Source organism: Staurois parvus, unplaced genomic scaffold (assembly GCF_062004578.1).
Source record: "Staurois parvus isolate SC_StPar_1 unplaced genomic scaffold, SC_StPar_1.0 ptg000048l, whole genome shotgun sequence".
Classification (NCBI taxonomy): Eukaryota; Metazoa; Chordata; class Amphibia; order Anura; family Ranidae; genus Staurois; species Staurois parvus.
The window spans coordinates 4,271,882-4,299,247 of NW_028317844.1; the positions used below are offsets into that span (position 1 = coordinate 4,271,882).

Consider the following 27,366-nt stretch of genomic DNA (forward strand, 5'->3'; position numbering starts at 1 on the left):
GTGTCATTGTTCTCAACCCCCAACTGAGATAAGCTGTGACTAGAAATAAGGAAAGTCAGAGAACAGTCATATATCAGCAAGTGGTCCCATGGTTTTCTTCTTCTTTGGCTTTACCCAAATGAGTATAGATGGAGGCAAGACCTTCTGGAAGCTTCATCTCTGCTCATTCCTGCATGTCCATTATACTTTTACCAACGTTAACTATTTTTGCAACGTAAATGATGTAGCAAGTTTTGAGTTTACCCTACTTATTTTCCATTTCTATTGTTCTAGGTTTAATGCCCAACTTCATTTTTTACTTCAAATATTTGTCTACCCTCTGTGAAGGGGTAAACTCCCTTCCCAGGAGGGTATATTTAAATATATTAGGAAGAAATTAATTTGGGCTTCTGCATCCTTCTCAGTCACTGGCCACCACCCCCTCTTCCTTGTTCTAGGATGCCCAGCATAATTCAACCTCTTCCTGTGAAGCCAGGCTATCAGCCACACACTCCCTGGGCTGACACCATCACACAGCTAGGTTAACAGTGGAATATTACGTAGAATAGTGCTCAGATGTCACAACATGGGCTCTGTTCTATCTAGCTATCTATTAGCAACTCCAGAGAAAAAAAATACTCTGCTCGTTGCATGACTGGCTGGAATAAAGCAGATTTAAAGTGTATGTATGGGCATTTTTGTGTTTTGAATAGAATAGTAAACTCCCCTGCCAGGTCATTTTTTTTGCTGTCTGTGTCCCATTTAGGAGATTTTCCCATACCTCCTGTACCAGAGATGCAAGAGGACATGAGAGGAAATCTCCCAAAAGCTAGGGGAATTCCTATCTTACACAGCTGTAAGATGATTTACCCTCATCCCCCCACTGGGGACACAGACAGCAGTAACAACATTAATAAGGTCGAACTCAGTCCAATTTAGCTTCAGTCTCCTATTCCCTCATGTCCATTATTTGCACCATAGTACGGGCCTCATCCACTAAGAGATTGATCTCAGATACTTACCTTACATTGCTTGACCACTGAAATTTCCGCTGTTATGTAAAGCTTGGAGGGTCCCCATTGCTGGTGACACTTAGAAGGATGTCCAGCAGTCTCTCCAGACAGTTTCTTTATCCGCTTCTACCAGGCTCATGCAAATATTTATTTTGCGCAGGTTTTAAAGAACCACTAAATTTCTGTGCAATGTAGATGTGCGAGAAGACTCATGCTTTGCAAGGTGTATTCACTCTCCAGGATCCCTTATCCATCTCTTTTGGAATTGTCCTAAGTTTTAGAGGTATTGGGCTAAGGTGGTAGGGACCCTTAATAGTCTTCTGGGAACTAACACTATAGTTGACCCCCATACTTGTCTGCTCTGGTATATTGACTTATCTTCAATTGAACAAAACACTTACCATTTCTCAAGTGTTATTCTTAGCTCATAGGCTAATTGAATTGAAATGGATCTTGCCCCGACTGCCCACTCTGAATGGATAACAGATCTTTAATAGGTTTATCTCTTTTGAAAAACACACCTACTATCTTAGGAATTCCATGTGAAAGTTTGATGCTATATGGTCCCGATAGATAGAGTTCAAGTGCTCTACTCTTTCCTAAGTCTCCAAGTGCCTTTCTGGGTTCTTAAAGTGGTAGTAAAGTCTCCTGACCTACTCTGTGCCATGTAAAGCATTCCGAAATCACTTACTTCTAGGTGTCTTCATGCTATACCAACCCGTGCCCTTTAGGAGATTTTGCCCAATTTTTGTCGACAAGATGTCATTGGCACATGCACATTTTGTCCCCAATTGACGGCACACTCATTGTGCCATCAGTCGCTTCATATGGGTGCCCTGCCTCCATCATAGCACTCCACGGCATTGCATAGCAATCCTGCGAGATTTTAGACCCATTACTGTTATTGATCACTGCGTGTGAGTGAGGTTACCTCGCAGACACTATATCGAACACCGCAAATATGGCGCCGGCCTCAACCGGAACACAGGAACAAGAATTCAAGCAGAAAAATACAGTAAGAAACGTGCTATGGGGATAACTAGTAATGAGGTATGTGGAGAAATACAGTGAAGGAAATAAGTATTTGATCCCCTGCTGATTTTGAATGTTTGCCCACTCACAAAGAAATGATCAGTCTAAAAATTTAATGGTAGGTGTATTGTAACACTGAGAGACAGAATAGCAACAAACAATTCAAAAGAAATGCATGTCTAGCAAATTATGCACTGATTTGCATGTTCATGAGGGAAATTAGTATTTGAAGTTTACCACTTATTTCCCTCATGAACATGCAAATCAGTGCATAATTTGTTAGACATGCATTTCTTTTGAATTTTTTGTTGCTATTCTGTCTCTCAGTGTTACAATACACCTACCATTTGATTTTTAGACTGATCATTTCTTTGTGAGTGGGCAAACATTCAAAATACGCAGGGGATCAAATACTTATTTCCTTCACTGTAGTTAGCCTAGTGGCCTTATGTTTTCTGAAGGTTTTGTGCACTGGGGTTTACTACCGCTTTAGCTACATTTATCTGAATGTAATCTGCTATAACTACTCGCACTGTTAAGTTTAATGTACCTGAAGAGGTACACTTTTTGTTTCGTTGGCCTCCAAGATGATTGCTTCTTTATTCACCTTCGACCAAAGTCTGTTCTGCCATGTGTGGCGGGTTGTTTCTATGTTTTCTGAAAGTGTAAAAATAATTCTCCCTAAATATAATCTAATTTAAAAAAAATGAGGTCTAACTTGTCCCTCTTCTATTCAAAACTAAAAACAAAAAATATTATTTTGACATAAACTTTAGGCTGTATGCTGGAAATGTTTGAACATATAGGGTGGACTGAAAACTGGAGTTTGGGCTTTGAAAACATGTTATTGCTTGTTAAGCCTCATGCACACAGGACGTTTTACAAACTCTCCTAGAAGTCTTTCCTCCTGGCAGCAGTGTTTTGGCAGAAAAAAAAGCCTGACACCTGTAAAAGCGTCTAAAGCTTTTAGGTGCGTTTATAGGCGTCAAGAGCTTGGACGTTAATTCATTTCATTGGCCAGAATAATAATTTACTCTGGCTATAAAAATAAATAAACCCTCAAGTGCTAAACGTGCTTAGCATTTCGCCATGTTTAGATGCATTTAGGGGCGTTTAGCAATATCAAGCATTTTTTCTGCCAAAACTCTGCTGCTCCAGGACGCACTGGCAGTGTTTTTTTTTGTTTTTACTGCCTCTAAAAGCTCCTGCCACTAAACGCTGCTAAAAGCCTATGTGTGCATGGACACATAGGCTAACATGCAAGGGAGTTTAGAAGCAGGAAAAAAAACCACCTGAAGCCCCTAGAAGCAGCTTGAAAAACTTCCAGTGTGCATGAGGCCTAAATCTCAGGGAATCCATTGCTGAAGCCTCATGGAATCCATTTTGAGCTGATATAAGGCTTTCTGTGTAAAGTGTCTGACTGAAGAACAATTTCTCTAACCCTCCTACTAACCAATACATCTCCCTTTTTCCAGTTGCTAGGGCAAGTTAGAGTATGGAAGAAAGATGCTGATTGTTTTCTAGGAGGGAAAGACAACCTTTTCTTAAGTCAGATACATTATACCTGAGGTCTATGGGTGGTTTCACATGGGTGCTGGATGCATGTGCCAGGATGGAGAAACTCTTCATCATTCCCTGTTGACCAATCAAGACAACTAAGACCCCACTCTCTGGAGCAGACAGGAAGAAGGTGTTGCATGAGCTCGCTGACATTGCATAGCTGGAGTGGAGGTATTTGCGAGGTTTAAGTCCACTTTAAAATGACCCAAATATAAAATAACACTGCTACCCATCTCAGTTTGTAGCTTTTATCACACAAAAGGTCCACAGGTTGTTTCTGTCTTTGTCCAGCCAGGAGAACAGCCTAGCCAGAAGCAGAACATGACCTGTAAAGCACAGAGCTTTGGATGCTGCTCCTTATATACTATGCAGTATGAAGGAGGCCTGAGTCTGCCCTACCCTATCCAAAACCTCAGAAAAATTGTGACTGGAGTTCCTCTGCATTATATGTATGGTCTTATGGTATAACAGTAAAAAAACACATTTTATCATCACTTCCTAAATTAGCGTTATGATACCAATTTCATTCACTGAGACATTATTTTACTTTAATCTTGGTTATTGTGGTGTGTGAATTTGTGCCAGATTTGTAATTCACACTTCTGCATGCAGGAGACTGATGTAATATAACTGATTGCTCATGCAGATGCATCGATCATATGCTTTGACATGGATTTTGTCTTTCTATGGGGAGTGTAGACTTTAAAGCGGAGTTCCACCTGGAAAAAAAAAAGTCGGCAGCTACAAAAACTTTTAAAATACAGACACTTACTTGTCCCAGGGTCCAGTGCTGTCCTCACCATGGCTGGTTTCACCGGCCGTCTTCTCTCCCTGGCGCCAGGCATCTTCAGTGTGGGCACCCGCCTGTGACAGCTTGCGGCTCCACAGATGGGCATGCGCGAGAAGTGCTGCACTTTCTTAATGGCCTCGTTGTCTTCTGTGACCTGTTACGTGTCCCAGAAGACTACGGGGAGGGAGGGGGGAGGACAACCTCCACTTCCGATCACTTAGGCGATTCGCAGTGCAAGTGGGAGCGTGTACTTGTCAAATTCAGGTACCCACTCCCCAAAGGTGCCAATCCTAAATGGGGACAAAGCATTAAAGCGGAACTTCCCCATTTGGGTGGAGCTCCGCTGTAAACTCACTATGCCTGTAGTATGGTCTGTTTCACTAAATCATTTACACAGTGCTGAAACTGCAAGAAAGTGAAACTGTTTTAGGAGACACTTTAAAAATTCAGTGCATTTGTTGCTATGGACAGTGGCAACGTCTGTATACACTTGGCTCCTTTTTTCCTATGAGTTTTTTAAACAAGTTGATGGCTATTGTGGTTTTATTAACTCTATAAACATCAGGACCTACATACAGCACCTTTCACCTGTAGCTGTGAATTGTAAAACTCAGCTGCAGCTCTGTTCCCCCCTGCTTTTTTCCCAAGGAATTCCAATTTGCTGTAAAAAAATCAGAATTGGCACAAGTAAATGACATCAGCTTTGCTTTGATGGGGAAGAACACTATCTTTGCCATTTTGTTTAGAAGAGAACATTTTGGGTAGATATGCCCAAACATTTAGGAACTCAAGTGGAAAGTATGCTTTCTGTGAGTCCTGGTTCACACTGATGCGGTGCGGAATTCGCAGCGGTTTCAGTGCAAATTCCGCACCACATCAGAATCGCACCCCGTTCATGCGAACCGCTGCGGGTGTGTATGTTAAGTTGACACCCCAAAATCGGTCTGAAAAACGTGTTGTGATGTGCAGAATCGGATCGCATAGGTGTGAATACTCATGCGATTTGATTCTAGTGCAGACCCAAAAAAATGTCCTGCACCTTTTTGGTGCAGGTGCTATGTGATTAGAGCCATACAAAATGTATGACTCCAGTCGCACCGCACACAAATCGCATGTGATTTGCACAGGAATGCAGTGTGGTTCCTGTGCGAATCATATGCGATATACTGCACATATGTGAACCCAGGCTAAAGTTTAAACAACAAAAGGGGTGAGCTCAGACACAACATTTTTCAGGATATCAAATACTAAATTGCATATTGGATATTCTTTCTTGTCTGGCGAGTGGCAAATTAAGTCTAATTCTGTGTTCTTTATACTTCTCAGGGACTTCAGTGACACAAGGGGGTTATTTACTAAAACCTGCAAGCGCGAAATCTGGTGCAGCTCTGCATGGTAGCCAGTCAGCTTCTGAATTAAGCTATGACAGTAAAACCTGGAAGCAGATTGGTTTCTATGCAGAGCTGTACCAGATTCTGCAATGTCACGTTTTAGTAAATAACCCTCAATATCTCCCAATTCTGTCAGACTGCCACTTTACAAAGACAAATGATGGTATCATGCTACCCTGATTAAGTCTTCATAATGTTGCATAAACAAAGTATTTAGAAATCCAGACTGACACCTTTGTCATGGCACTTTGGAAAGGGTAGGAGATCACCTTTATGGAAAAATTTGCCAGTAGAGTATTTGAATGGCTTAAAATAGCTAGTTAGTGGTTCTCTCCACCAGTGCCTACTCAAAACAGAAATATAAATACATAAAGGAGGTGAACATGAATGTCACAAACTTCCCTGCTCTAATCATAGAATACCTTGCATTCAAATTAGTCGGATGTTAGGCACCAATAGGAAACCAGTCTGAATAAAAGGAAACATTTTTGAAGTTGAACTTTGGGCACAAAATCTTTCAGTTAGAGTACTTGCACGCAGTATTGATGTAGGAACATCAGGAACACTTGGCAGAAAATGGGAAAATAGTCTGTATAGCATTTGTTTGCATATTCTCTTGTGCGCGTAAACTTGCATAAAAATTCTTCTAGCTTTATTTTTATCAATCAACTATACAACCAGCCTTTTGGGTTTTTCCCAGAGGAGCAGTGCCACCAGCTATAGTCGGCAAAACTAATCATTGTGTTCTGCCAGCAGGGAAGGCTTCCTGCCTGCAGAACACAATAGTGCTGCGAGAGGGATTCCCCCATCAGCACTGTTGATGGGGGAATGCAGCAACTTTGTTTTCTTCCACCTGTGGTGGAAGGAAAGAAAATTGCATAATATATGGCTTGCCTTACACTAGCCTCTCCACAAATTGCAATGCTGCTGTCCAAAGGTGTCTTTCTTGCTCCTTCAGTGGAGTGGAGACACCCAAAGCCAGGAAGTGTGTTAATGGCCAGATCACCAGGTAAAAAGAAAGGAAAGCAGCCTAAAAATATAAAACTAATGTGTCTACCACATTTAAGGACTGGAAGGCTGCAACAAAGAGTTTTTCTAATCCTTGTTGCGAACACCATGCTTTTGAGATCCTGTAAATTGTTTTCTCCTGACTTTTTTCTTCCTCTCCTTGTGGGTTATACTGCTTTGCTTTGAAAGAGAGTACAGCTTTAACTTTTCAATGGGTCTTGGCAGCTCTATACTACCAAGAAATGAATGCCTTGTTGCTAATCAGTGCTACATACTGTAGGACCCCCAGTTTCGGAGCTCTATAATGTCATGTTTAGTAAAAGGATTGTTCCCTTTTCTATGAGGAAGAGGTGGGGTAATCATAAATCACTGCAATATTTTGACTACTGTATATGAGTACATAGTCACAGCCTACACAAGTTTACAGTGCCTTGAAAAAGTATTCAAACCCCTTGACATTTTCCACATTTTGCCATAATACAACAAAAAACCTAAATGTATTTTATTGGGATTTTATATGATAGATCAGCACAAAGTGGAGCATAATTGTGAAGTGGAAGGAAAATGATAAATGTTTTTAAAATTTTTTTACAAATAAATATCTGAAAAATGTGGTGTGCATTTGTATTCAGCCCCCTTTATTCTGATACCCCTAACTAAACTCTAGTGGAACCAATTGCCTTCAGAAGTCACCTAAGTAGTACATAGAGTCCACCTGTGTGTAATTTAATCTCAGTATAAATACAGCTGTTCTGTGAAGCCCTCAGAGGTTTGTTAGAGAACATTAATGAACAAACAGCAATATGAAGGCCAAGGAACACACCAGACAGGTCAGGGATAAAGTTGTGAAGAAGTTTAAAGCAGGGTTAGGTTATAAAAAAATATCCCAAGCTTTGAATATCTCATGGAGCACTTTTCAATCCATCATTCGAAAATGGAAAGAGTTTGGCACAACTGCAAACCTACCAAGACATGGCCGTCCACCTAAACTCACAGACTGGGCAAGGAGAGCATTGATCAGAGAAGCAGCCAGGAGACCCATGGTAACTTTGAAGGAGCTGCAGAGATCCACAGCTCAGGTGGGAGAATCTGTCCACAGGATAACAATTAGTCGTGTACTCCACAAATCTTGCCTTTATTGAAGAGTGGTAAGAAGAAAGCCATTGTTGAAAGAAAGCCATAAGAAGTCCCATTTGCAGTTTGCGAGAAGCCATGTGGGGGATTCAGCAAACATGTGGAAGAGGGCCAGATGAGACCAAAATTGAACTTTTTAGCCTAAAAGCAAAACGCTATGTGTGACGGAAAACTAACACTGCACACACCATCCCCACATGGACAAGGACCCTAAACATACAGCCAGAGCTACAATGGAATAGTTTAGATCATGTGTTAGAATGGCCCAGTCAAAGTCCAGACCTGAATCCAATTAAGAATCTGTGATAAGACTTGAAAATTGCTGTTCACAGACGCTCTCCACCTAATCAGACAAAGCTATTTTGCAAAAAAGAATGGGCAAAAATTTAACTCTAGATGTGCAAAGCTGGTAGAGACATTCCCAAAAAGACTGTGATTTAAGCAAAAGGTGGTTCTACAAAGATTTTTTGTAAAAAAGTTTGAAAACCATTTATCGTTTTCCTTCCACTTCACAATTATTTGCCACTTTGTGTTGATCTATCACATAAAATTCCAATAAAATACATTTACGTTTTTAGATGTACATGACAAAATGTGGAAAATTTCAAGGGGTATGTGTCTAATTAACTATTTTTTTAGGCAAGCCCAATTTTTACTGCAACATACCTACTACAATTTGTTGGGTGGAAGTAAGGTGTCCCTCTTTCTCAAGCTCCTAAATTGGGGGATATATATTGGCAACAGATTGTCAGACATGAACAAACAGTGGGAGATGCTGCTTTTTTGTAAGGCTTACCAAGGTGAAGTTAACATCTTATTTTGCCCTCCTCTTGAGTTTTTGCCAAATCACAGATGTTTCCAAGAAGTTTGAAATCTCAGCACTATATTGATAATTCGTACTCCTTATTGCCTCCTAGGTTTCCCTTTAAGTGGCCTGGTCCTCTCCCAAGCATTACATTGGCTTCTTAGATTGGGGTGTTTATAGTCAGTTTTATGTTTTCATCCAAGTATTACAAAGGGACGGCTGGCTCAATTTGATATAAGAAGGATGTAAAACAAAATTCTCTGACAAACACCTTGTAACCGGTACAAGTTTCTGAGTCACTGTCGTAATGCAGGTGTTGAGTTTTCATTTTTCTTACAGCACATGATGTTTGTTCAGTGATGTAATTGTATGCGAACTTACTGTGATAACTTCTGACTTCCTGCATGGCTCATTCACCTGTTCACTTCCACAGCCAAGATCAGGTCACACTTAATAAATATGGACAAACATTAAGTGATCTCAGTTTTACTTGTGGACAGTTTCTAAGAGCGTATTCATTTTTACAAATTGCAGACACCATTAGGCTCATAATCCATTCCATATGTAAGGAGTTAGAAAAAAAATAGTATTGTCCATATCAACTAGTATTGCTTTGTTTATTCCATCTCCACCTTTTGAAGATTTATTGAAACTAAGTGGACCAACTTCATTAAAACTTTAAAAGCAGCTCTGATTGTCATCCTTGCCTCCCCTCCATCACTGTTCCCTGCAAACTCTACACTTCCGCTCTCACCTAGCAACATCTAAACCACTTCTTGAGCCCTGGCAGTTATGGATATGCTCTCTGGGGGTATGTCATCATGCTTCCCAGTACTCGCAGTACTGTTGGACATCCTAGAGCTTACACGTCATTATGCCATACTGTCCAGATGAAAAGGAGGAAAGTTCACCCACAGCTACCTTAGAAGAAAGCCCTGTAACATCACTAAACCAACCTGAAGACTGCAGAAAAAACATAGCTAATGATACTCTCACTAAATGTATTATACTTCCTGGGAAGGCCCCCATGGACTTAGCATTTAAGAGGTTCCATGGGGACATAGAGAACGACTTGAAGACCAACACAAGTTTTTGCAGGCACCACAAGATATTTACACTTAATACTGATGTTACCCTGGAAACAATTTAGGCCAGGTCATAATCACAATGGGGCATTTTCTACTCTTGGAGGACCACAATCCGGCACCCCCAATGTCTGAAGGACAACAAACTAGCCCTTTGTTTAGAATGTTTGAAGACCCCTGATCTACACAAACATATTCTTCTAATTTTTATTTGCGTAAAGGAAGCTTCTTCTATTTGTGGAATTTTCTGGATAAATACCCTAATACCAAAGCAACTGTGATGGCACTGCCAAGCCAGAGCAATGCTTCAACTTCTGTTGCTCTGTTCTGACATGAGGCAGGTATCCATTGTACAGATCACATTGGCTTGACTAGTCACGAGCAAAGCTGTCTCCAATCCCTAGGCCTGGCTGCACAGGTCATGTGAAACAAAAGGCATTGCCCCAGGTTTTGCTATGGGTTTGAGCAAGTATTACAGAAGGCCTGAAAGCTGTGGTGGGCAGCCCCGGCCCTATTAAACTAGCAAAAGACCAATAAAAGGAGACTATTTCCTTTGACTAAACTCCCCATATAGGAAAATGCCAACACCACTGAACTTTTTTACTTATCATTCAAAAAAAAGAATGTCGGATTTTGATAACTTGAAAATTATAGAGCTGTTCTGTGTAAGTTTAACAGTCATAATGTGATCCATAAAAATAACCAGAAATACTGTTACTAATCTGTCTGCTGGTTTAGCAGAGCCTGTTCTTATACAACTGCAAAATCCAATACTCACAAAAGCTGCTTAACCGTGTCCTAATTTTCGTCTTTTGTTTTTAAAAATAATGAAACTATAGTTAATAGTTGGTATTAACACTTAAATGACATTTAGGTAGTTATTAAATCTGTGCAGCCACAGTCATTATAAAAAAAAGTTCAGTACCATGTCAAGAACTCCTGGGAATGTAAGGTGTTAATGTCTGGTTTCATATGCAGAAAAGAGCAATGAAAGAAGCTGGTTAGTAGCAGTGAGTACATGCAAGTTTACAGTGTATTCTGAATCCTCAATGATGTCAAGGAAACAATTGACCGTATGAGAAAGTTATCCTCTAACAAGCTTTATTTAAGCACACTTTCACAAACAACCCCAAAATCCTGCTAATAAAAAATAAAACTAAAATAATATAAATCAAATAGGGAGAACAACAGTGAGTGCTAGTCCTGAAAGCGGCTAAGCACTCTAAGCAACCAATATGTACTTAAAATAGAATAACATAAAAATAGTGCAGCGCTAAAGGTAGTGATATTAAAACAGGTATGAGTCCACTTTAAAGTCTTGGTCATAAGAACGTGTCCAGTGACAAGTGAGGATTCAAAATTGGTGATCCGTGTGGAAACGGCTGAAAAACGCACTCACCAGAAGCAAGACACATAAACGCAGTGTGCATCTAGAGCTCATGGATCCTCAATCCAGAAGGGAATAAAGCTGGTCCAATTACAGGAATGGTGAATCCCTCCTCTGTGGATGCAGCAACAGATCCTCCTCTTCCCAATTAGGTGCAGGATTCCAAGATCAGGATTCTGCAAGCAAAAGCTCCTCAGGGGAGTTTAGGGAAGGACACCCATAGTGTAGTAGGTTATAAAAAGCAGCTTTATTAAAAAATATAGCATCCAGTTCAAAATAGGCAGGTATCATAAAGATGTGTCAGCAAGACAAACTAACCCTGACACTCTGAATAATGGCCGCCGGGCCTCCACGTGGCTCCGGCGGCGTAGCGTCTCGACGTCCAGGCTCCTCCTTACGCGTTACGTGCGCACGCACATCTTCAGAGGTATGGAACCATACCTTTTTATAACCTACTACACTCTGGGTGTCCTTCCCTAATCTCCCCTGAGGAGCTTTTGCTTGCAGAATCCTGATCTTGGAATCCTACACCTAATTGGGAAGAGGAGGATCTGTTGCTGCATCCACAGAGGAGGGATTCACCATTCCTGTAATTGGACCAGCTTTATTCCCTTCTGGATTGAGGATCCATGAGCTCTAGATGCACACTGCGTTTATGTGTCTTGCTTCTGGTGAGTGCGTTTTTCAGCCGTTTCCACACGGATCACCAATTTTAAATCCTCACTTGTCACTGGACACGTTCTTATGACCAAGACTTTAAAGTGGACTCATACCTGTTTTAATATCACTACCTTTAGCGCTGCACTATTTTTATGTTAAAATAATATAAATGTATTTGTTTTACTGTACATGTGTATACATCATAATGCTGTTCAGGTCTTAGAGCGGTATGGCCTCTGCCTAATTCATGAAAGCCTTCCGTCGGTTTCAGTGGACAGATTCCATAGCCGCTGTAAAGTCCAATAGCGAATTTGGAATCCACCTACTACCATCCACTGTAACCATTTGTAGTACCCCGCTCAAGGTGCTCTACTGGTAAAAAAAAAGTCCAGTGTCTCACAGCAATGTAAGGGTACAGGCTGTCTTGCGCTTGATCCATAAAGCATTTTGGGGTGGGCAAAATGCACCAGGGGTGTGGCTCAGGAGGAGCACAAGGCTGAGGCCATTCCCATTCCTCTATACCTGTCGAGCCATCCACTGTCAATCACAGACAAGGTGGACTTTTGATGGGGAACTAGTCTCAGAGTTACCCATCGTGATCCATACATTTGACAACTCATTTGCAGGCTGCAGTGCCTGATGGGAAACTCTGAGACTAATTTTCCATCAGGACCTCCATACCTGTGATTGACAGTGCACAGAGGTTGATGGGTTAGAAAGCTGCTATGGGACTGAATATCTGCTATCGATCCACTCGCTGCTGTGCACTGTCAATTTAAAGTAGAGCAGACCTGATGGGAAACTAGTCTTTCAGTTCTACATCAGACTCCACTAACCCTTAGTGTAAGATTCCTCACCCATGTGCCTGTCAGTGTGATGGGCGCAGTTTCTGAGGAAGGAGGGTATGCAGGCACTGAGGAAGGAATGTCCAGTATGGATACACCACCCTTGTTTCCATCACCACCTGATTCATGTACAGTTGCAAGAAAAAGTATGTGAACCCCTTGGGATTACGTGGAGTTTTGCATGAATTGGGCATAAAATGTGCTCTGAACGTCATCTAAGTCACAACAATAGAAGAACACAGTCTGCTGAACATAATACTACACAAACATTAGATGTTGCCATGGTTTAATTGCACATAACATGTAAACATTCACAGTGCAGGGAGGAAAAAGTATGTGAGTCCCTAGCTTAATGACTTCTCCCAGAGCTAATTGGAGCCAGGAGGGAGCCAACCTTGACTCCAATCAGTGTGATGATATTGGATGTGTTGCTGACAGCTGTCCTGCCCTTAAAAAACACACACCTGTTTTGGGTTTACTGGTTTCAAGAAGCACTGTCTGATGTGAACCATGCCTCGCAGAAAAGAGCTCTCAGAAGACCTATGATCAAGAATTGTTGACTTGCATGAAGCTGGAAAGGGTTACAAAAGTATCCCCAAAAGCCTTGATGTTCCTGTGTCCACGGTAAGACAGACTGTCTACAAATGGAGAAAGTTTAGCACTGTTGCTACTCTCCCTAGGCGTGGTCGTCCTGTAAAAATGACTGCAAGAGCACAGCGCAGAATGCTGCATGAGGTAAAGAAGAATCCCAGAGTGTCAGCTAAAGACCTACAGAAATCTCTGGCACATGCTAACATTTTTGTTGACACATCTACAATAAGGAAAACATTAAACAAGAATGGAGTACATGGGAGGACACCACGGAGGAAGCCATTGCTGTCCAAAAAGAAGATTGCAGCACGTTTGAAGTTTGCAAAAGAGCACCTGGATGTTCCACAGCACTACTGGCAAAATATACTGTGGGCAGATGAAACCAAGATTGAGTTGTTTGGGAAGAACACACAACACTATGTGTGAAGAAAAAAAGGCACAGCACACCAACATCAAAACCTCATCCCCACTGTGAAACATGGCGGAGGGAGCATCATGGTTTGGGGCTGCTTTGCTGCCTCAGGGCCTGGACAGATTGTTGTCATTGATGGGAAAATGAATTCCAGAGTTTATCAAGACATTTTGCAGGAAAACGTACGACCATCTGTCCGCCAACTGAAGCTCCGCAGAGGATGGGTGATGCAACAGGACAATGACCCAAAGCATACAAGTCATTCAACAAACCAATGACTGCAACAGCACAGAATACGCCTTCTGGAGTGGCCCAGTCAGAGTCCTGACCTCAACCCAATTGAAATGCTGTGGCATGACCTTAAGAGAGCGATTCACACCAGACATCCCAAGAATATTGCTACACTAAAACAGTTTTGTGAAGAGGAGTGGTCCAAAATGACTCCAGATCGTTGTGCAGGTCTGATCTGCAACTACAGGAAACGGTTGGTTGAGGTTATTGCTGCCAAAGGAGGGTCAACCAGTTATTAAGTCCAAAGGTTCACATACTTTTTCCTCCCTGCACTGTGAATGTTTACATGTTATGTGCAATTAAACCATGGCAACATCTAATGTTTGTGTAGTATTATGTTCAGCAGACTGTGTTCTTCTATTGTTGTGACTTAGATGACGTTCAGAGCACATTTTATGCCCAATTCATGCAAAACTTCACGGAATCCCAAGGGGTTCACATACTTTTTCTTGCAACTGTACATGTCTCTGATAAGTACATGAATAGTGTGCAAGAACGGTCACCTTTAGTGCTGCCCCCTAACAGAATTCTAAAGGGTGTCTACCACACCCTTTATGACTGTGTTATGGGTGCATACTGTAGGAGCTTTATGTAGTCTGAAAAATGGCAAAATATATGTGCACTATGTATTTGATTAAAATGCCAAATGCTGTATGTTTGGTGTTAAATCTTCACCAGAGGTTAATAAAGGTGGTTTGGAAAATATAATCCCTATCTTATTCATTTCTTGTATTTCTCCAGAAATAGGAATTTGCAGTGCCCTGCCCCACATATTATATTTAGTCAAAACCAGATGTATTTTGTTAAACTATGTCCCTTTTCATGATTGAAAAAAAAACATAAGTTCCCCTTCTAGAGAGAGAAACCTATTACTTATATCTTTATTTGCAGCTCATAAGTACAGGAACTTTTCTTTACAGATAGTTAATTAGACTTGCTCAACAAAGTGTTTATTTCATAAATGCAGTGAGGAGGTATGAAAAAAAGAAGTTTGTGGGAACTCAGGCTCAGTATGCCTCACAAGAATTTTATCCAAATGTGACCAGTTAAAGTGGTTGTAAACCTCAGAGATGAAATATGAACAAAGTGTATCTCTCTATAGCAGGGGTCTTGAATTAAAATTTACGGAGGTCCGGTCAGCAAAATTTCTTTCCAGCAGAGGTCCGAATCTTGTTAGCGATATAACTCATCACAGTCTCCCGTTACATTATGATCTTTAGCATACCTTTCACACTGTAGTCCCCTCTACATCATAGTCCCCTCTTTAAAGAAGTCCAACACTGTCCTCTTTTCCCTTCACATCACCGCCCCCCTTTACATCACAGCGCCCCTTAAAAAAACACAGTGTCTCCTAACACAACACAGCACCCCTAACACAACACAGCGCTCCTAACACAACACAGCGCCCCTAACTACACAGCAAATATATAGCAAAGATGGGATGTCTCTTTGCTGGAGGGGGATGTCCCTTCTTGGACTGGGTTGTCTCTTTGCTGGATTGGGATGTCTCTTTCCTGGACCCAACTGGGCAAAATGACAGCTTAGTCCAGCTAAGATACATTGCTGTCCAGCATAGAGACAGCCCGTCCAGCAAAGAGACAGACCATCCAGCAAAGAGACAGCTCCTCCAGCAAAAAGACAGGTCATCCAGCAAAGAGCCATCCAGCAAAGAGACAGCCCCTCCAGCAAAGAGACAGCCCATCCAGCAGAGGCAGCCTGTCCAGCAAAGAGACAGCTCCTCCAGCAAAGAGAGAGCCCCTCCAGCAAAGAGACAACCCCTCCAGCAAAGGGACAGCCCCTCCAGCAAAGAGACAGCCCATTCATAAGGGACAGCCCATCCAACAAAGAAACAGCCCATCCAGCAAAGACACAGCCCATGCAGCAAAGGGACAACCATCCAGCAAAGAGACAACCCATCCAGCAGAGACAGCCCCATCCACCGCCGCTACAGAGCTGTCACAGTGTACAGACGGATGAAGAGGAGAGGCTGAGGAGGTGTCCCTGTGTCAGCAGTGCTTCTTGCTTGTCGCTGGTGCCATCACTTCTGCTCCTCCTGTTGGCCCTGCTTTAGGCATAGCACACAGCAGGAGGTGAGTGGTGGCCGCGGTCTGTATCAGACCTTCTTAGACCGCAGTCGCCACTTACCCCTCGCTGTGTGGCCTGGTCATCTTAAGCTGGGCGGCTCCAGCCCACCGAGCAAATGCTCGGTGTTCCCCATGGGCAGTGCAGGCCTGGGCCCGAGAGAGGGCACCTGACGGTGGTGGTGGCCTGGCTGCGGTCCAGATGGGACTGTCCCTCGGTCCGTTTCCGGACCGCAGTCCTCCATTTAGTTACCACTGCTCTCTAGTGTATACTTGTCTCACTCCAGAGCTCTACAGTAAATGTAATTTCTGTTTGCTGCCTCCTTCCTCTGTTATCTGAGGACCATTTTTCCTCACACCAAGACAAAAAAAGGTGACAGGGGAGGAAGTTCCAGCTGATTGTCAACCTCAGTCCTATTCCTGTGTGCTGTGTGAAGGGGTGTGTCCCTCCCCTCCAATGAGCTCTCAGAACTCTCCTCATTGATATAACGTCAGCTCTCTGCCCCCTGCTTTTCAGAGCTGAGAGATCCAGTGTAAATTCTGCACTTTTAACAGATGTAGAGAAGGGAGTGCTATAGATAAACAGGTACAACGTATGTAGAAGGATTTGTTTCATCTCTGTGTATCACCTGAGGCCAATCACTTCACTGGGTATATGCAAGGGTTAACAACCACTTCCCCTCCAGCTGCTTATACTTACCTTCCCTACACCTTACCACCACCTCATTAACCCGCTGGAGCAAGCAGAAGAAGCCCTATGCATTTCAAGTCATCATGAACAGTATGCAGGGCTAAGGGCTCATTCCGCAACCCTTGCAAGAGCAAAATACATAGATCACTTTTAAGGTCAACTGTCATGTTGAATAACATATTAAATTAACAATATTGCTTAAAAGCAGGCACCACTAGGTAACTGGCAATATCGTTTGTAAAAAAATAAATTATCTGTGTGTCTACCCCTTATCCAGGTGCAGATTTCTAGATATATCCCACCAGCCACTCCACAGTCCCATGAGCACCTTAGTGGCCAGTGGAGAGAAGCCCTACCTGTTACAATGTTAAAGAGGCCAATGGCCCATAGCCCCACTCTCTCCTAGTCCAGCAAAAACCTGTCCTTACAATGAGATTTGTGCCAGCCAATCACATTACAGTCACCTCCAAAAGGGTTTTAGGCCAGTTGCTGTAACACATATGCTTTCCAGATGTGCTCTTCCTGCTGCAGAAAACTTGTATGCTCACCAGGTAGAAGACATGCAATGACCAGAAAGGTGCCAATTTTGCTCTTGGGTGGATCAGCTACTTCAGCCGTGTGCCAGGCACATGAATCGTCAAAAAGATGAAACAGCGCCAACCCAATACCATTCAATTATACCATAATAATGCCCCAAAATCAAACAATTTTAACAAATTAGCAAACATGTATAATGGCAGCTGCCCCTTTAAATGAATTTCACTTGACAAATGGGTGCGATAAATGAAAGTGACACTACCAATTAGTGACACAATTGTGATAACCTCACATATTAAGATAAATGGAAAAGCATAGTATAATTAATCATACACAATTAAAGTGAATATTAATAAACCATAGAAAAGTCCTAAAAACAATAAAAATGTGAATGTGACAGTCCAAAATATCTTCAGATCCTGCAATTCCAAAACTGTGTTCCACCACCAAATGTAGTCAAAATGGGGATTCGCCAGACCAACTCAATCACAAAGTAGCCAACCTGCTTTTGAAGACAAATCCCAGATGCTTTATATGCGATGTACAATCCTGCAGAATCTTTCCGAACACTCCCAATCAAATGGTGTTACACCACTTCTTCCATTCTTAAATATTGTCTCAGAGAAAGGCCAGAGAGAATAATCATGGTGAAGCAACTTTTTTATTAAAACCATAGTAAGAAATAAAATATATTGCACTCACATGATAATGGTGCCACAGGGAGCAGCAACGCTAACAGCTCACTAGGGGGATCTATTGCTCCACACCACTGCTCTTCCCACGGTCAGCGTGCGTTCCAAAATCCGGGATGTGACATCAGCGGAACGGGAAATGGTGTCAGCGGTTCGAGCCTCAATGCATTTTGCACATGCACGGTCTGGTGAGTCCCCATTTTGGCTACATTTGGTGGTGGAACACAGTTTTGGAGTTGCAGGATTTGAAGATTTTTTGGACTGTCACATTCACATTTTTTTGTTCTTAGGACTTTTCTATGGTTCACTAATATTCACTTTAATTGTGTATGATTAATTATATTATGTTTTTCCATTTATGTTAATATGTGAGGTTATCACAATAGTGTCACTACTTGGTGAGCGCCCACTTTCATTTATCGCACACATAAACCATCAGTTTGCAGTATGGGACTACATACATGGGTGCAGAAGATCCAATAATGTGAATTGGAATCCTAGTTTGATAGCTCTCATCCTACACCTTCCTCTTCCTCTTATCATCTGGAAATACAATTTCTGCCACTATGCTGATTTAACCAACATGTATTACATATAGAAATAGGTTTTATCTTTCTTTCACTAGTTCCTTATGTAGGTGCACCATCTTGCTTTGTTCCTACATTATGTAAACCAACCCCATGTAATGGGTAATTTGTTAGTAATGGGGAAAATAAGCAAACTGATTTTGTATCAAAATCAATACAAAAAATACAATACAAAGTCAAACAATACATAAATCACAGTTACCTGGATTCCTGTATTGTATGATTCCTGTCAGATTAGGCAGACCTGCAAATATTTAGGTGCATCAAAAATGTGTTCGTAACATTGTCCGTATAAGATCATTATCCAATTATCTAGACGAACTCTAAGCCAATGAACAAAGATTTTCAGTCTGCCAGCTTTGAATTCACGGATGACCTCCCTCAATTCTTAGCTTAGTTGGCATTTGTAAGTAAGAAACAGCATTTGTGTGTATAATCATGTTTTGGTAAAAAGTTATATCCATACTTTCTATGATGGAAACATTAACTGAAATACATACATGTGAAACATATGTGAGCCGTCAGTTATTTAAAACAGCGATCTCTTTTCAGTACGAGGGCCATATTGTATATTTTACAAGCATTTGTGGGCTGAAAAAAATCAGTTTAATGAATGAATAACATTTAACCACTTCTTGGCCACGTTTTGCTGAAAAATGGCTACAGTGCGGTTCTCCAGTTCTGGGAAAGTGTCCATGGATGTCCTCCCAGAACCACGTCCCCTGGGGGGCCCTCTGTGGCCACTGTTTATGTTGTTGATTTACAGCTGGTCACATGTAAACAGACTTGCCTGTTATCTGCAGTCCTTTCCTTAAAGACTGCCTCTGTGTGAGGAAAGAAGTACCGACAACTGGCAAGGATGACAATACATTGTCTACACTGATCAGTGCCCTGATAATCAGTGCAGCCCCATCAGTGGAGATCAGTGCAGCTTAGCAATGACCATCAGTGAAGCCTCATCAGCGCACATCAGTGAAGAACCAAAATTACTTATTTGCAAACGTTTATAACAGAAACTAAGAAAAACGTTTTTTTTTGTCTTTTTTTCGCTTGTTTAGGAAAAAATAAAAACCCAGTTAAATACCTCCAGAAGAAAGCTCTGTTTAAAAAAAAAATAGATAGAATTGTCATATGGGTACAGTGTTGCATGAAAGCGTAATTGTCAAAGTGTAACAGCACTGAAAGCTGAAAATTGGCCTGGGCAGGAAGAGGGTGAAAGTGCCCAGTATTGAAGTGGTTAAATGAATGAATACTTTTTTTAATCAGTATGATATGATTCAGAACAACAGAGAAAGTAAAAAAAATTCCAAATAAACTTGAGCCATTAATACAAGTGTAACAAAAATCATTTCAAAATACATCTTTCTCATTAGAGCCCCCCTTAGATCAGGGTCCTCATCAGAGACCCTCCTTTCATCAGGGTCCCCATCAGAGTTCCCCTTACATCAAAGTCTCCATCCTTGTTGCTCCTTACATCCGGGTTCCCATCAGAGTTCCCCTTTAAATTAGGGTTCCCATTAGTCTCTCCCCTTCCATCAGAGTTCCCTGTTACACTAGGTCCCCATCAGGTTTCTCCCTTTAATCAAAGTACCCACTTACTTCAGGGTTCCCATCAAATTCCCCCCTTACATCAGTGCCTTCATCAGTGTCTCCCTTACATCAGAGTCCCCCCCTTACTCCACAGTCATCATCAGAGCCCACACTTTTATTGGGGTCCTCATCACAGTCCACTTATATCAGGGTCCCCATCAGTGCCCCCCCTTTCATCATTGTCCCCATCAGAGTCCCCCCTTACTGTTGGGGGGAGAGGCAGAGACTGTGCAGATCAGCTGTTGAGGGAAGGGAGAGCGGAAACTGGACATCGGCTGTGGACCAAATAACATCTAGTAGTGAGCCACATGTGGCCTGCAGGCCATACTTTGGAGACCCTTGTTTTACAATGAAAGAAATACACATTTTGCCATCGCAATTTGATTAAAGTGCATGGATAATGAGAAATGTGCCTGTGCTGCAAGCACATGTGATATTGTTTGGCAAGGAAAGGATACATTGCACACCCTTCCTCTGCTGCTGAAGTAATTGACCTTCCACAAAACTGTAGCATGAATAGAGAGCTGAAAGGGAAGCACCTTTGGTCTAGTCAGGATATTGAACCCAAGCAACACTCTAGGAACTCAACAGTTATATTGAGCTGGGCTTCTCACTGTACTAAGAATATAAAGTTATAAAATATAAATGCCATCACATGTTCTGCTTATTTATGTTTGTTGACATTATTAAAGCAAGTCATATACTGAATAAAACTATCTAAGTGTCATAAGAACCAAAAATCAAGGCTGAATTCACATCTATGTGTTGCAGTAATCTTTTAATTTTTTCTATGGTTGAACTGGATGGACTTTTGTCTTTTTTCAGCCAGACTATGTAACTATGTGCAAAAACCTGCCTTTAATGTATGGTAACGCATTGCAAAAGTGCATTGTCATTTACTCTGAATAGCAACCCAATGTACGTATATAGGAGTTACAAATCCACTTGCTCCTTAGATCACATACTCTATGTGGTGTGTTGCATTGACAAAAGTAATACAGGTACATTATTTATTGTACTGACAGCCCCAACTTTAGGTTCTCCTGTCATTTTGTTAATATTATCCAAGTTTCATATGTGTTATGTTTTTTTTCCTTGGAATCCTACACTTCATATTTATTTCCCTGTAAAGATAAGTTTACTCAAGAAGGAGGCGTCAACTAATCTAGGGTACTGAGCAGGGGCGGACTGACCATTTGGAAACTCGGGCACTGCCCAAGGGCCCGGGGTTAGTAGGGGGCCCATGAGATGCCCCTGGTACCTTTTTCATAGGCTTTTTTGAGTTTGGGCAAGGACACAGGGGCCCCATGATCCCCTACTGCCCGGGGCCCCATGAGTTGTCAGCCCACCCCTGGTACTGAGAATGTATAATGCACTTCCATTTTAATTCCGTATACAAATGCTTGTATGAGGAAAGGAGATTTAGGCTCAGTTCACACTGATGCAGTGCGGGATTTCCAGCCATTCCTGTGCGTTTCCCACTGTGTACATGTGAAGTGCTGCGGTTGTCCATGTTAAGTTAACGACACCCCAAAAACAGGTCACAAAAAGCAGGGTGATTGCCTGAATCGGATCGCATAGGTGTGAGCACCCATGCGATCCCATTCCAGTGTGGCAAAAAAAAAGGTTCCTGTGCCTTTTTTTGTGCGGATGCTGTGCGATTTGATCCATACAAAATAAAGGGCTCCGAACACACCCACAGAATCGCATGTGATTTGAATAGGAATGCGACGTGATTCCTGTGTGAATCATATGCGGTTCCCTGGAATGCATTAATGTGAACTAAGATTTAATGCTTCTGAAGGATTTCAGTATTTGGCTACGAAGTCTCATTTCATGGGGAACAGAGTAAGCTTACCTCAAGGCAAGCCTAGCTAGCCTGGCATTTACCAGCAAGATTGGTGTTGGGTAATATGGACTTCCAAAAGTAATATTAAAGATAATTCTATTAACAGAAACACTGCTGAGGTTTCAATAAAACAGGTTTCTTCTACTTTGCATTAATGGCACTGCACAATTCATTTATGTATACTTTCCTAGTCAACAGTTCCAGTACTGATAAAGTGGAGTTCAGCTATGTCATGTTGCCCTTTGTGTGCCTGATACTTTATAATTTACATCAGACACATTGCGCCATACCAAGAGGGCAGAAGAGTTTGGTTACAGGCCCTATTAGATCATGTTTTATTGTGTCTTATCTGTGGCTGCAAACATGCATGGTAAGAATGAATGTCAGAATTCAATGTTATCTATACTTGTTCCAGGGCAAGGACTCAGAAAGCACAGAATCCGAAGCATCACAATGACTGCTAGGGAATTCACAGTTTTCAAAAATAGAAGTCAGCAATGAAAGCATACATAATTCTCTTTAAAATGCTGTACATCAGCTTCTACCGTGTCAGCACCACTTTCAGCATGGATTTACTTTATAACTCATGAAAAATGTCTTAACTTTCATTTTATAGGGAGGCATGCAAACTCCCCCTGGGTCTCCCACAGTGCTTGCTAACATGGGGGCAGGGGGCCCCAGAAAGTTGGTATTTGTGTGGCATTGTCATGAAGCTCCAGCTATGCACAGGGAGAAAGGCTCTGACAAGGTCCCAGCTGCACAGTGTTGGTCTTTTGATTTCTGTAAAGTTGATCCGGGTTTACTATCATAAAGAATGTATTGTGCTAACATAACAAGGAGCATGGTACTGCCCTTAGGCTTAGGTGTACATTTTGACCTAACCAGGGGAAAAAGATCAACCTGCTTTCTTGGACTGAAGGAGATCTATCAACGTTTGCTGCTCATATCCTCCCCTGGTTATTATACTGACCAAGTGGAAGCAGATATTGGAAGGAAAGCTGCAATATACAAAATACATTAGTGAGTAGAGTTCATCTTTCACTGATTGTATACTTAGCAGGTTGTTTCTTTTATTGCTTTGTTGAATTTAAGCAGAAAGTCACTCAATACAGGTTTTGTTTACGTTTGATGTAGTTTTAGTTTGTTGTGTTTTGTGTGGAAAGGTTAGAACCTTTGTCTGGTTTATTGCTGTCTATATCCTTTAACACAGACAGCAATAAAACAGGCTCAACAGAAGTTCTCTGCTCCCTATGGTATCCAAAGCAAACAATAAACGTTTTGGGCGGAGTTGCACTTTAGTTTATAAACATGTCATCTTGCTGTATTCATGTTTGTGAGCATATGTAAGTCAGTGTACTAGTTAGGATTAGACTCTCTGACACTTCCATATAACCATCATTCTACAAATACACAGTGCTGTCTCAGACCTTACCTGCAGGCTATGTTTCAATGCATTTCTACCTACATAAATTCTGCTTTTGCTGCTGTTTTGTTATGACAGCCATGTTACAAAGGACACAAGGCTGTCATATTAAAGAGAGATGCATGTTACAAGAGCATGTTATGTTAGGATCTGCAGCCGTATTACATGTGACCGTTAGAGAGTGTTTTCTAGTTACATGAAACTGCTAAAGATTGCATCCAAATTATAACAAAATGCTGCCATGCCACAAGAATTTAGAAGACTGATGTGATGTTAGAATTGAATGCAGGCTTTCTTCCAAGCTAACCTGTCATAAGGGAAACAAGGAGGTTGCCATTGCTGAGGACATTTGACTTTCCTTTCCTTGTCTGCATACTTTTTCTAGGTCAGTGACTCAGAAAAGTGCTGAACCAGAAGGTCAGAATAACAGCCAGGCAACTAGCACTTCCAGATGGAGGCCAGCAGTGGCAGCTCCTCGTATTTCTCTTCCGGCAGGTGTACTAGAAACCAAAGCAGACTCTGGTTCTAACTGGCCTGCAGAGGTACTATACTGTTATGGTACCCTTGGTTGGATCCACAAGGTTCTGACTTTACATTGCTTGGAACCTGCACATATTTAAGGGTTGTAACTCTCACATCATTGGCTGAGTCAGGAGTGCTTCATGTATGACAGTTATGAGTGAAGACTGAATCAGGAGTGCTTCATGTATGACAGTTAGGAGCAGGGGCGGACTGACAACTCATGGGGCCCCCGGGCAATAGTGGATCATGGGGCCCCTGTGTCCTTGCCCAAACTCAAAAAAGCCTATGAAAAAGGTACCAGGGGCATCTCATGGGGCCCCTTACTGACCCCGGGCCCTCGGGCAGTGCCAGAGTTTCCAAATGGTCAGTCCGCCCCTGGTTAGGAGTGAAGACTGAATCAGGAGTACTTCATGTATGACAGTTAGGAGTGAAGACTGAATCAGGAGTGCTTCATGTATGACAGGAGTGAAGACTGAATCAGGAGTGCTTCATGTATGACAGTTAAGAGGAAGGACTTAATCAGGAGTGCTTCATATATGACAGGAGTGAAGACTGAATCAGGAGTACTTCATGTATGACAGGAGTGAAGACTGAATCAGAAATCTTCATATATGACAGTTAAAAGGAAAGACTGAATCAGGAGTGCTTCATGTATGACAGTTACGAGGAAAGACTAAATCAGGAGTACTTCATGTATGACAGTTACGAGGAAAGACTGAATCAGGAGTGATTCATGTATGACAGGAGGAAAGACTCAATCAGGAGTGCTTCATGTATGACAGTTAGGAGTGAAGACTGAATCAGGAGTGCTTCATGTATGACAGTTAGGAGTGAAGCCTGTATCAGAAATCTTCATGTATGACAGTTAAGAGGAAACACTGAATTCGGAGTGCCTCATCTATGATAGGAGTGAAGACTGAATACGGAGTACCTCATCTATGACAGGAGTGAAGACTGAATCCGGAGTACCTCATCTATGACAGTTGGCAGTGAAGACTGAATCCGGAGTACCTCATCTATGACAGTTGGGAGTGAAGACTGAATCCGGAGTACCTCATCTATGACAGTTGGGAATGAAGACTGAATCCGGAGTACCTCATCTAAGACTGTTCGGAGTGAAGACTGAATCCGGAGTACCTCATATATGACAGTTGGGAGTGAAGACTGAATCCGGAGTACCTCATCTATGACAGTTGGGAGTGAAGACTGAATCCGGAGTACCTCATCTATGACAGTTGGGAGTGAAGACTGAATCCGGAGTACCTCATCTAAGACTGTTCGGAGTGAAGACTGAATCCGGAGTACCTCATATATGACAGTTGGGAGTGAAGACTGAATCCGGAGTACCTCATGTATGACAGTTGGGAGTGAAAACTGAATCAGGAGTGTTTCATGTATGACAGTTGGGAGTGAAAACTGAATCAGGAGTGTTTCATGTATGATAGTTAAGAGGAGAGATTGATTCAGGAGTACTTCATGTATGACGGGGTGAAGACTGAATCAGGAGTACTTTATATATGGCAGTTAGTGAAGACTGAGGCAGGAGCACTAAAAGCGATATTAAACCCAAAACATAATATAGTGCAGATTACCAATCCTTAGATGTGGTGGCTGCATCAGTTTTTTTTTTTAGGCTTTTTCCCTCTGTTTTCACCTGCTGATCTGGCCAGCAACACACATCCTGCCTTAAGAGTGCCCCATTCTGGCTGAAGGAGCACAAGAGGCACCTTTAGACAGCAGCATTGTCAGTCTTGGGAAATGGGGGGGGGGGTGTTAGATGTACTTGCGAATTTAAATACACTAGCACATTGAAGCCAAACCCCAGCTGACACTTCTTCCAAGCAGTCACAGCAACCCGCTTTTCATCTTTTGCTATGAAGCAGATTGCATGTGCAGTGTGATTTGGAATGGTGTGTGAAAGCACAGAACATGTCTCCTGCACTGGTTCTAGTGTGAATGGGCCCTACATGAGAATAGCACTCAATCCAGTGTTCAGTCACAGTCTGCCATAGACTTTGCCTAGTTGTGACCAGTGGGGCTGGGTGCTTCTCCTGTCCCTCGCTGGTGCACTAACATGGCTGAGTGTTTGCAGATAGACCCCCACATGTAAGGGCCACAAGTGTGTCTCCATGCATTTACATGTGGTCTATGGTGTGCACACAATGAAATGCAGGTAATCACACCGTGTGCACACCATCTGCAGTCATCCCAGCCATTTCTAGATGTGAGGAAATGGCCTCTATGCAGGTGAATGAGGCTGAAGAGAACAAGTTGGTAGAAGTACATGAGGCGTCCTATTATTCTCCACAACAGCCTGTTGGAAAGTTCTGGAAGGGCTTTAGGGAGGCGATTGTGCAGCAGAGCCAGGCCTGGTGATAACAGGAGTAGTGGGGTGTACCTAGACTGGGGAGCCCATGTTGTAGGGGCCCATTTGTGGCTGACACCCCGAATATGAATGGGGCTGGGACTGGCTCTTTCCTCCATGACTTGTTTTGCTGTGGAGTCAGACAACAGCCCCCTTCTTTGTCACAGATGTATTGCTCCCAATCCTGCGCTGTGACTGCTTGGCCGCGGCGTGGAAGGAGTTAACCCCGATAGAGGACTGTTTGCAGAGCCTGGTGTTTTTCAGAGCATCTTGTTTTTCACAGACTGGAGTTACACCCCCATTACATCAGGGTGACTGCTAACCCCGCCCACCCCCGCATCAGGCGCGGATTGGCCGCGCCGGGTACCCGAGCTGTGGCCCCATTGGTTAAGCCTCCCAGGTAGGCGTGTAGGAGGTGCAGAGCCTGCCTGGCCAGGACTTGTTTATGAAGCTGAGTGCGGGGCATTGGCTGGCTGTGTGCTGAGAGTGCGGGCACTGAGGAGATCACAGTCCCGGCTACAAAGCAGAACAATAGTCCGTCCTCCATTGTCCTTCTGGAATAAAGACTAGACCCGCTACAGTGGAAGGATGAGGTTGTCACCAGCAACAGTGCCAGGCCCGGAGATCATGTGCAGCCGCTGCAGCAGAGTGGCCAGCAACAAGGCACAGGTGAGCATTGCCAGTGCTTGGATGTCCATTCATTGCTGTGTGCCCTGCCGATCTGCCAGGCATCGGCCCTTGTGTGCCCTCATTGTACTATGGGGGTGTCTGCTGAATGATGCAATGGTAGCCTTTGTCATGTGCGATCTCCACTGCCTGTGTATGATCACATCGCATCATAGGACAGGGCTTGTTATTCATAGGGCTTCCACAAGTGGATTGTCCCTTTAATCACATCTCATCACATGACCTGCTTACTGTGCTACTGGGGGAGATAGAACCCCCCCTCCCAATGGGCACAACATGCATGGACAAGTCTGGGCTGCCAGGAATTGCTGGATCATATAGATGTGTATACAGGGGAAGTGTCATAGTGCATTTATATC

General features: G+C 42.6%; 1 protein-coding gene across 2 annotated transcripts in view; it reads left to right on the plus strand.

Moving 5' to 3' along the window:
* The window catches only part of SESN1 (sestrin 1), a 236,210-nt gene that overhangs the window by 198,720 nt on the left and 10,124 nt on the right, over positions 1–27,366 (plus strand). Inside the window, exon 1 of one of the 2 annotated variants that reach the window (XM_089664787.1) lies at positions 26,767–26,989. The exons of the other annotated variant lie outside the window; for it this stretch is intronic. Coding sequence (XP_089520913.1) covers positions 26,909–26,989 — 81 coding nt within the window. The 5' untranslated portion in view covers positions 26,767–26,908. Of the gene's footprint in view, positions 1–26,766; positions 26,990–27,366 lie in introns of those variants that run through there. 2 annotated transcript variants of the gene reach the window in all.